This window comes from Schistocerca cancellata, chromosome 2, assembly GCF_023864275.1.
Source record: "Schistocerca cancellata isolate TAMUIC-IGC-003103 chromosome 2, iqSchCanc2.1, whole genome shotgun sequence".
In the NCBI taxonomy this organism is placed as follows: domain Eukaryota; kingdom Metazoa; phylum Arthropoda; class Insecta; order Orthoptera; family Acrididae; genus Schistocerca; species Schistocerca cancellata.
In genome coordinates, this window is record NC_064627.1 from 668,171,642 (window position 1) to 668,183,867 (window position 12,226).

Consider the following 12,226-nt stretch of genomic DNA (forward strand, 5'->3'; position numbering starts at 1 on the left):
GCAGAATATATTCCCCAGTGTTGTCATTGGCTTGGGTTGAAATGGCTCTGAGCACTATGGGACTTAACTTCTGAGGTCATCAGTTCCCTAGAACTTAGAACTACTTCAACCTAACTAACCTAAGGACATCACACACATCTATGCCCGAGGCAGGATTCGAACCTGCGACCGTAGCGGTCGCGTGGTTCCAGGCTGTAGCGCCTAGAACCGCTCAGCCATCCCAGCTGGCCATTGGCTAGTGGATGGAACCATTACATGGGACTAGGTGCTCTGGACTTTTTTTCTGCATAGTGTGCTCATGGTCATCCCCTTACCTCCCCTCACCAAGAAAATGGTGGGAAAATTTTGGTGGTAAAAATGGTGGGGAAAAGAGGTCAATTGGGATACCTTCAACAACCTGTCATCCAACCACCATCTCTTCCTTGGAATTGGCAGGAAAAGAACTCAATTGGGATACCTCCAACAATCTAAATCATCCAACCACCACCTCTTCCTTGTAAATGGCGGGAAAAGAACTCAACTGGGATATCTCCAACAACCTAAGTCATCCAACCACTACCTCTTCCTTGGAATTGGCAGAAAAAGAACTCAATTGGGATACCTCCAACAATCTAAGTCATCCAACCACCACCTCTGCCTTGGAATTGGCGTGAAAAGAACTCAATTGGGCTACCTCCACCAACATTAGTGACCCAACCACCACCTCTTCCTTGGAATTGGCGGGGAAAGAACTCAGTCTGTGCTGGGCTGCTGGATGGGATGGATGCAAGTCTTTATTTTGCATTCATTGTTTATTTAAAGAATTTGAGGTGATATAGGCAATAGTTATATCCAATGTGTTCACCATGAGGTCAGAACTCCAACTGACCTAGTACACAGTACCGCCACCAGAGGGTGCTGTTATCCCTTTCCCTCCTCCCTTCCCATGACATAATCGTCGATGGCAGTCTGGGGAAAAAGGGTGAGGAAAGGACATAATCTGTGTCCAGCTGCTGGAGAGGAAGGAGTGTACCTTATTTATCTTGAGTGGGAAATTGTAACAATTTATTTAGGGATGTATTTCGTGTAGTTTATTTATTGCACTGGTACATAACACTCACCCTGACGTGCTACGGGTCACAATATATTTATTACCAAAATGATGCATGTGTAACATCCTACAAACACACTCACAAAGCTTAAAGAGCCAAAATAATGCATTGCATAAACACTCACTGCATATAAAACGCTTTCGAACTATCGTTAAGAAACTGCACTGCAACATATTACCTAACTGTTCCCTACAGAGGTCCGAGGCAGAATGATGACTGGATGTGTTGGGTGTGCAAGCCGGTCCAGTCTGGCCCACATGCGAGATTCCTCTGGGCGCACACGTGTTTACCCATGGCTAGTGTGCTGATGCATCACCTTTGTACCTGAGGGTCCAGGGACCCTCTTCTGCAGACGAGACTTTCATTGGCTAAACTAATTTGTGCAGGTCGCCATATTCACTGACAGTTAAACCCTGCAAAAGTGGTCTACAGATCGTCAAATACAGAAATACACTTTCTCAATTATACTGCTCTGCCACTTTCGAGGAAAGCTTTAATATTTTATCACCACATCCCATATCGATGTAGTAAACACACAATTAGTATCCTGCCCCATACAAAATGACTACTTCTACATCCTGCATATAGCTATCGACCAGCAGATACTCATACGTATACCACGAAAACAGATAGCAATAGCACATACACCATATCTACTCCTTGCAGTACTAGACATTTTCCACAAGGTTAGGCAGTCATCAACTGCAGCTGACAGTCACAAGTCATCTGACTTGTACAGACACTGGCCCAACGCCGCGTGACCAGAACACCATTAGCGAGACTGAGGCCTCTCTCTGAACCGTTCTACAAAGGAAGGGTTGGTTCCCCTCTGCACAAAGGTGTTACTGTTTCCGATCCTGACCTGCTTGTCTGCTTGCTTTCTACATCCATGTCCAGACGCTGGGAGTAGTACAACATATGTATTTTCACATGGTTCACCAGAATATCGTACCACTTACGAGATAGTTCTTGATATGAAGCACACAACAATATCACTTGCATATCAATATTGCTTACACAGCATAATGCCGAAGATATGGACTGGAAATTGTTTCTCAAGTAATCCAAAAATTTAGCGAGGAGTAGCGAGGTGGAACGTGCTGTAAACGACTGATAATGAGAAACTTGTCTGCGAAGACGTTTGTGTGAACACTTGAAAAAAATAGAGGAAACTGATAGTTCCACTCCAAGTTATCCTTATAATTTACAAAGTCAACTAAGGTGTTTCTCATGTCTACAGAACCAGCGAACATGTCTTCCACCTATTTTTCACCCGCTATGTGCACACATCACACACCACAATCGATGTTCTCTCAACAAAATGTGCTGGAGCTGCGAACCGAACAAGTTACATGAGAGGGAGTAATGCTGCAGCTCAATCAAATGGCTCTGAGCACTATGGGACTCAACATCTGAGGTCATCAGTCCCCTAGAACTTAGAACTACTTAAACCTAACTAACCTAAGGACATCACACACATCAATGCCCGAGGCAGGATTCGAACCTGCGACCGTAGCGGTTGCGTGGTTCCAGACTGAAGCGCCTAGAACCGCTCGGCCACACCGGCCGGTGCAGCTCAATCACATGTCCATATTGAATCTTCTTAAATTTCCATGGAGTACACATGCAATCACGATAGCTGTCCAACACATTCTGAGCATTAGTTCGCTATTCAGCCATCTAGAGGGCGACTTGGTTAGGTCAGCTATATTCCTGTACCCCAGCTGGTCTTTCCATCCGGACGGCACCTGCCATAAGTCAGAAACGTGAATCGTTCGCCACCACGCGGTACGCAGCCCCAGACTCAATGTGTTCCATACTTTACCAGCATCTCAGTTGGCTCGGTCGTCTTGCAAATGCTAGGGAGAGTTCATTGTAATCTATATGTGTATTTGTATGTCTTTGATATCTGTTTGCCATTATCAACCACGGGTGGGAGAATCCTCAGCCAGATATAATGTAGCAGCAGTGTCAGCAACCAGGCTGGAGGGGATTATATCTGTTACAATTCAACTTTCTCCGCCATTACTGAGTAGTGTGTTCGCGATCATACCCCGCCCATTGATATTCACAGCTATACACCCATATGCCAGAGACTCAGGGGCAGCCTACCCAGCAGGTGACATGATTTTCGCTAGTGTGGTTTCAGTCACAGCTCGACTATGTCTCCGGATGTGTATTTTGTGGCGTTGAATTACACACATACAGTACCTTTGGTTGGAGGCATCAGACATTTAGTATAACGCCATACAATCTTGAAATATAGTGGTATTGCTTACACTTTCATATTTGGCTGGAAATCGTTAGTGTCGATAGAAGTTGCTATGTGTCCGTTTCTGATACTATCATGTCACACACACACACACACACACACACACACACACACACACACAAGCAATGGATTGGCGGCTTAGGAATGATAAGTGAATCGGGACACATTCTACACTGTGACTGGCTAGAGCATCATGACGTCGACACGAGGCGCAGCTGCGACGCATCGTCGCGAAGTGATGCCGTGACGTGATGCGATGTGATGTTGACGAGACGTTGATGCGGCGGGTCAGAACTCGCTTTACTGTGTAAAATGCGTAAAATTGTGGAAAATACGGAAGAAATACGTAAAATTTGGGAGGAATAAGGGTACTTACATATGTGTTTGGGTGCAGCCTCATCTGGTGTTTCTAATGATGAAATATTACACCGTTATTAACAAACAGACCTCAATGTTTTATTAACAAATAGACACAGCCCACAAACTCTCTCAATGATTCCCAGCTCTGTTGTGTCCCAGTTATAATAGATGGAGTTGGGGAGGCGTGCTTCAATAGCAGTGCTAACTAACTGGGGCCACACACTGCATGGCGATTGTCTGACGGACGTTGACGCGACGTCGGGAGCACTGGGCTGAATCTTGTGTGATTCGTCAAAATACGTAAAACTGTGGAAAAACCCGGTAAAAATACGAAAACGGGTGAAAATTACGCAAAATATGGAAAAATACGCCGGCTGGAGTGGCCGAGCGGTTGTAGGTGCTACAGTCTGGAGCCGCCCTACCGCTACGGTCGCAGGTTCGAATCCTGCCTCGGGCATGGATGTGTGTGAGGCCCATAGGTTAGTTAGGTTTAAGTAGTTCTAAGTTACAGGGGACTGATGACCTCAGCAGTTAAGTCCCATAGTGCTCAGACCAATTTTTTGGAAAAATACGTAAAATGGTGGAAGAATGAGCCTACTTCTATATTTTCCTGCGTGTGCTCTGTGCTGGTGCCTCGAATGACGTTAACATGTAATTGGTGTTGATAGAACTCATGTGACGTCCCTTAACCTAATTTGTTACTAACAAATAGAGACAGTCTGATCCTCTCCGTTTGCGGCTCAGTTGCAGTGTGAATGCTTTCCACATTAGTGTCACAGCTATAAAATATGAAGATCACTCTCATTGGTCTGGAGAGGTGGGGAGGGGAGGGAGACAGGTGGTTACCGCCATTTTTATATCACGTGACGAGTACAGAGTTACATTGAATGTAAGTCACACAATTGCCTGAGTGACCCACTGGGTGATTTCGATGTATTTCCAATGGGTCTCTAGCGTAGAGGGACTGGGGGCATCAAGGAGTCGAGGTGGGTAACGTGACACTGGAAGTTCTTATCAGTGCAACCTGATACTCAAGGTGACGGCCGTCCCTTATTGCTACTGGTAACCTACAAACGTTACCGTGGCACCGTATTCCGGCTAAACGAGCGACTTTCCAGGGGAGCATTCGTGGCTGACTTCATTTTTGCGGATAACGACGCGCGACCACATTAGACTGCGAACCTGGAATAGCTCTTGTACCGAGAGTATTTTCGGTCGAGCTCCCGTTCGCCCTACTTAAATGGCAGGGATCACGTCTGCGATGCGTCGGGGAAACGTGACGCAACACGTCCACGTGGAACAACAACGTTGTCAAGCGCGCTGGTATTGAAATGCAACGAATTAGCATAAGAACTTTATCAGCCTTGCGCCCAGCGTGAGAGCACGTTGCAGGGCATACAACGCCGTCAGTGGTGATGACACAACCATGTGGCACGTTTTGTAATGTTCAGTGCGCCAGAAACCATTACGATAACTTCTGTGTAATTATTGTCTTTGAATGAACGTGTCAGTTCTATTCGTCTAGTAGCGTATTTTCTTCTGTTGTGTTCTGTACTACGCAATAGCAGTTCCTTCTCAGCGTGGTCCAAATTTCATGGAGCTATGTTACTTGGTTGACTCGTAACGTGAAAGCTACTTTCGTCTTTAAGTCTGACACGCCAGCGTTTGTTAAGAAGACAGATAGGCAGAATTGTGTCGTGAAAGAGGAAAGCGTTCCTGTTTCGTAATTTTATGAACAGGACAGTATAGATAATGATTGTATCCACATGCATAGACTGACGTTTTTCGTAGCAACCGTAATTCTGTGTTTTGAATCTTAAGATGCCACAAATCGGCTGGGACCGGTAACTGAAATTAAGAAATGTAATCTACACCGTGAAACGTTGACAAAAATGCGCAAGAATGTTGCAAAAACGGGTAAGTGTCTTGTGTTGATGCTGTGTATATTTTTAAAAACGTTTCGACTTTTTCTTGTCATCTTCTCATAGTACTGTTTCATTTTGTGGTTAAACGGCTCAATTCAGAAGTGTCATGTGTCAAATATACGCCAAGGATCATGACGCACATCTGACGCACTTATAACGGAACACCCAGACATCGTTATTGTAAAATTTCTAAATGTTTATTTGTGGGCTCTTTCTCTTCTGTAGAGCTGATCGACTAAGAAAATCCACAACAGTACTTCGTCTCTTCGTATTTGTGTATCGGAAAATACTGACTCGCATCATGTGACGGCAAGTAGAAAAGTACAATTATTTGAAATTTCGTGGCAGATTAAAACTGTGTGTCGGACCGAGACTCGAACTCGGGACCTTGCTTGGGTAGCTCAGTCGGCAGAGCACTTGCCCGCGAAAGGCAAAGGTCCCGAGTTCGAGTCTCGGTCCGGCACACAGTTTAAATCTGCCAGGAAGTTTCATATCAGCGTACACTCCGCTGTAGAGTGAAAATTTCATTCTAGTACAATTATTTGTCCACTATGGCCAGAAGGCGCTTAAAAGGCGGAAAATTTCACGTAAAGCAAACGTAAGAGCTGGGAATACCCTTCAAATGTATATGGTAACAGTTATCTCATTTCGTACTTAGTGCTTAATTGCCAGGTGTATTGTTAGGTGCTCGTAATCGCGTTTGACGTCACGTCTCGCAGCGTGACCCAGTGCGTCGCCGACCAGCGAGTGCGGCACGCGACTCAGGGACCGCGACAGCACGACGCAATGCAGGCCGCTCCGCCTACAGCCGCAGCCTTACTGGCTGCTCTGAACGTCGGTAAGTCAGGCTGCCGCGCACGCCGTCTCGGGGGTCACAGCTACGTGTTCGATAGCGACCCCAAGCATCGTATAACGGTTGTTATCATACGACCCCAGGTCAATATTTGTACCACTGTAGGTATCTTTGTCCGTCCAAAAAGTGTATAATAAATATTTTGTCTTCGCATCACGAACTTAAAACTTCCTGCGGAGCAACGACTCCACGAGTTCCTCTTTTCGTATAACGTAATTCAATTAGACAATTAGCTGGCGAGTTTGATCTCACGTTTTCTAGTTCTCTTTGACCACGCCCCTTTGCACAGTCTCTGATTGTCTCTTACGCGTTTAATTTTCTATTCCCGATCACAATCAATGTACAAGTAATTTAGTGCAGTTTCGGTATATGAGTCTGTTGCTGCACAAATTCAGGGTTTATCGATTTCTGTATGCACTGTGTAAACACGTACACACCATGTGCATATCAGACAGGAAAGGCTCATGTTTGTCGTCGAGCTGACTTCGTCCTTCTTTGTGTGTAGCCAAGAAATATATCCAAGCATTAAACGTGTGCCAGATTTAACAGGATTAGGGTGTTCAAGAATAGTCTGCGCTTCGTATTAACTGTCTTAATTTATGAAACTCCAAGTTTTGTCTATTATTCATATTTCTTCTTGAGTTAGTAAATATTTAATCGTAAAGACCGGAAATCTTGAAACTACCAAAACCTGCTGTTATGCGTATTTATTCACACACAACCATAAGCGGTCAAGCGGCCGTCTTCAAGTCAGCCACATACTTGCATTAATAAAAATGTGCAAAATATACAACGTGCGATAGCAAGTCTGGTGAGCTATTGTACATTACACTTTTTGTGAAAATTTGCAACACTCAGAAGGAATCGTCTGAACCATTCCAAATTCGGAGCATGCGTACAACTATTTTGTAAAATGAAGAAACCGCAAAACAGTTGCTTAACCCAAAACCATTTATCGTGGACGCGACTAGTTTCGGAACACTTACAATTTCATCATCTGATGTAAACTGTAATAATGAAAATATTGTGTTATACGACAGTGCGAGCGGATTCTTGAGTCTCAAATGTCATGAAAAGACCCGTGTAGCTAAAATTTCTAAAATAAATTAAAAGAGAGAATTGGACATTACCAACAAATAAAATCACTTAACCATTTTAGCTCATCCTCACCCCAACATTCTCATGGAACCAAACGTTCTGTGTCAAATGGATAAAAGGGACCTTAAAAAATCCGAAAAAGCGGATATCACGATCAGACACCAAGTCACCAGAATCTTGAAACGTGTAAACAAAGAGGGAGGAGGAGCGAGAAATCACATATTGCGTGGAATTACTTACATGTACTTCATAAAAACCCATTCCCATATGTACACGATCGGGAACAAACAGGGACACTACGTAACAGTAAATAACAGTTGTCAGCAATGAGGCCTCATACGACCCATAGCGCAGGCGTGGTATGAAACAGATATGTGAGTGTCAGTTGTTTAGCGGGAAAAGCTGGAAATAACAGCAGAAAGGAGACGGAACTACTACAATATTAAGAGGGAAGACGAATTGTATATTCATAAAAAAACAAGGAAAATTACGTTACATGGACAACTTAACCTTCCTGAATAATGTCATAATTACCTGAAGTATTTTTGTGACGCAGGGAAGGGCGTTTATTAACTACATGGAGAGGATAGGAATGAACATTGGTGGGATTGAACCGGGAACCTAGAAACTACGGAGAGACTTCGTCCCACTGTAGCCCTCAGTGGTTCACAACGCCACAACATGCCACAGCACTCCACCCACCCCACCGCCGCCCCACACCGAACCCAGGGTTATGAAAGGTGGGATACTTAAAGTCTTTTCCAGTGTGAACAGTTCACCAATCGCGTTTGTTGTATACTGAAGCAGCGCTGTGCGTTGTGTGTGGCCTCAGTATTCACGACTAGTATTTACTATTAAGCCGTTTTCCTGTTTGTGTTCCTGGTCCCACAGAACGAGGAAATGATTTTTATGAAATTTATGTGTAATTCCACTCAATATATGAACGCCCCCCCCTCCCCCGTTATTCAAATTTCAATTTTTCACTCTGGTGACTTTTGGTCTCCTGTCACCATGTCCGCTTTTTGGACTTATGAAACGTCCCCTTTGAAAAATTATATAGGACTGTGCTTAAACTGACACACAATATTTTTAGCGCAACGCAGTCTGACTTTCAAAAATCCCTACAAAAGAATGGCCCTGACTAACATTAACCTATACCTTTCACAAATCACTTACCTCACAAAAATCTTCATTACTCGAACTACTGCAATACAGCGAGCGCCACTACTTCCAGCTAAATAAAAGATTCAAACTACGGAAGGCACTAACTACTGATAGGGATAGTTAGCAAATGAAAGATTTTAATAGAGAACGAACAATGTATTTACCTTAATAGTCATAATATACACTCCTGGAAATGGAAAAAAGAACACATTGACACCGGTGTGCAGACCCACCATACTTGCTCCGGACACTGCGAGAGGGCTGTACAAGCAATGATCACACGCACGGCACAGCGGACACACCAGGAACCGCGGTGTTGGCCGTCGAATGGCGCTAGCTGCGCAGCATTTGTGCACCGCCGCCGTCAGTGTCAGCCAGTTTGCCGTGGCATACGGAGCTCCATCGCAGTCTTTAACACTGGTAGCATGCCGCGACAGCGTGGACGTGAACCGTATGTGCAGTTGACGGACTTTGAGCGAGGGCGTATAGTGGGCATGCGGGAGGCCGGGTGGACGTACCGCCGAATTGCTCAACACGTGGGGCGTGAGGTCTCCATAGTACATCGATGTTGTCGCCAGTGGTCGGCGGAAGGTGCACGTGCCCGTCGACCTGGGACCGGACCGCAGCGACGCACGGATGCATGCCAAGACCGTAGGATCCTACGCAGTGCCTTAGGGGACCGCACCGCCACTTCCCAGCAAATTAGGGACACTGTTGCTCCTGGGGTATCGGCGAGGACCATTCGCAACCGTCTCCATGAAGCTGGGCTACGGTCCCGCACACCGTTAGGCCGTCTTCCGCTCACGCCCCAACATCGTGCAGCCCGCCTCCAGTGGTGTCGCGACAGGCGTGAATGGAGGGACGAATGGAGACGTGTCGTCTTCAGCGATGAGAGTCGCTTCTGCCTTGGTGCCAATGATGGTCGTATGCGTGTTTGGCGCCGTGCAGGTGAGCGCCACAATCAGGACCGCATACGACCGAGGCACACAGGGCCAACACCCGGCATCATGGTGTGGGGAGCGATCTCCTACACTGGCCGTACACCACTAGTGATCGTCGAGGGGACACTGAATAGTGCACGGTACATCCAAACCGTCATCGAACCCATCGTTCTACCATTCCTAGACCGGCAAGGGAACTTGCTGTTCCAACAGGACAATGCACGTCCGCATGTATCCCGTGCCACCCAACGTGCTCTAGAAGGTGTAAGTCAACTACCCTGGCCAGCAAGATCTCCGGATCTGTCCCCCATTGAGCATGTTTGGGACTGGATGAAGCGTCGTCTCACGCGGTCTGCACGTCCAGCACGAACGCTGGTCCAACTGAAGCGACAGGTGGAAATGGCATGGCAAGCCGTTCCACAGGACTACATCCAGCATCTCTACGATCGTCTCCATGGGAGAATAGCAGCCTGCATTGCTGCGAAAGGTGGATATACACTGTACTAGTGCCGACATTGAGCATGCTCTGTTGCCTGTGTCTATGTGCCTGTGGTTCTGTCAGTGTGATCATGTGATGTATCTGACCCCAGGAATGTGTCAATAAAGTTTCCCCTTCCTGGGACAATGAATTCACGGTGTTCTTATTTCAATATCCAGGAGTGTATTTAGCAGTTCATGACATCCAGTTTTACAAATTTCCAAACTCCGCCATTTCTCTCCCCACATCCACAACTGCTGGCGGCTCACCTCCAACTGCGCAACGCTATGCGCTGTTCACAGCCAACAGCCCAACACTACAATGGCAGACAACAATGTAAACTAGCCACAGACAGCACACAGAACAGCCAGTGATTTTCATACAGAGTGCTACGTAACGTTGCCAAAAAGAAAACATAAACAGCCTACTTACATAGCCCCCATGCTCCCCACAAAAATTTTACAAATTGTTTTGGGAACTGGCCAATACAGATATGAAAATTTTCTCATAATTACAGTAAGAAAGATATCAAATGCACACACTTATTAATACAATGTTGGTCAAAAGCTAAAATTTTCTCACAGTCCATAAAGACAGTCCTGATCATTCATCACAGTAAAACTGCCGTTTCTTTTCTCAAAGTCTGAGCAGTAAAAGACAATGCACAAGGAAGTAGTGGATTTCTATGCAGTCTTGTCCATGTAGTGTTGTCCTTCCAACGGAAAGACAGTGCTGACTCTTGACATGCTGACAGGTAATGGGCCACAACAGAGCAAACCCACAGCAGAGTCGTTCGACGTTTTGAAGAAGATTGGTAGGTAGATCATCACAGAGCAGACCCACTGTAGTCCCGGTAGAGATTCCGGTATTGGTGGGCCAGACCCACTGCAGTCCTTGTAGAAATAATGATATTGGTGGGCCATCAGAGATGCAGACCCACTGTAGACCTTGTAGAGATGGCCAGCAGCCATCTGTTGTGACTGTGTGGGTGCACAATCACCATTGAAGAGTCTTGCAGATAATATAGCAAGTCCATAACCACCACTTGTGCACACACAAAGTTTTTGGAATTGTCCTTAGAACAAGCAATGCTGTTATCCAGTCCCTTGCTGAATTATTAACACACGTGCAAACACTAATAGTCCCTACTTATCACATATTGTCCATATACTATGACCAACAGAAATGTGTGTAGTGAAATGTAACTTACAAGTTAATAATATGATGAACTGGTGTAAATTACAATTTTATAACATAAGAATACAATTACAAAGGTACAAAATACATCATTAAAGAACATAACAGTACAGATAACATTTGTAGTACAGGCTTTACAACAGAATAGAAATAAACATATACATCAGTGTTACAGGAATTATGAAATAAGTAAATACATAAAAAATCAGAATAATTATTGAAACATCAACTTCACACATGAGCATTAAAACAAAACAGAATAAATAATGTCTAAACATCTTTATAAAGTAAATAACATATTATTAATGCAAATTATATTTGAGGATAACAGTATTTCTCATCATAGTTCATGTAGCTGAGTATTAGAAAAATTCTACAACATAAGTCTTATCAGATAAACATACAAATACAGGAAGAACATAAATACACAAGGGTACACAAACATATAGCGGAATAATACAAGGAAAGGACAGGATTTGTTTTATTGCAGTATTTTGCAATCAAAACTTTCTTTACTTCTCGGAGATCTCCCTTCGTTCTTCATTATTTCCCAAAGTTTTATCTATACCTGCTTTCTGTACTTTTCTCGTATAGCCTCTCAGTGCATTTCTTCAAATTCATCGCAACTCATTCTGTTATAGGCTACCTCCTCTTAAGCTAACTTAAATCTACTGAGCTCAGATGCTAAACTAAGGGACGAGGCAATGCAGCAGCACAAAACAATTAACACAAACAGCAATGACAAAAAAAAAAGGAAAATTGCAAAGCAAGCTACAGTAAATCTAAATTACCAAGCAATGCAACATTACAACTAATATGAGCCAATGTGCAGCAACAAGAAAAATAA

General features: G+C 44.5%; 1 protein-coding gene across 1 annotated transcript in view; it reads left to right on the plus strand.

Annotated features, from left to right (window-relative positions):
* Positions 1–6,388: 6,388 nt before the first annotated feature.
* The window catches only part of LOC126162383 (lysosomal acid glucosylceramidase-like), a 193,221-nt gene continuing 187,383 nt past the window's right edge, over positions 6,389–12,226 (plus strand). Inside the window, exon 1 of the mRNA XM_049918853.1 lies at positions 6,389–6,486. Within this exon, the coding sequence (XP_049774810.1) occupies positions 6,435–6,486 (52 nt within the window). The 5' untranslated portion in view covers positions 6,389–6,434. The remainder of the gene's footprint in view (positions 6,487–12,226) is intronic.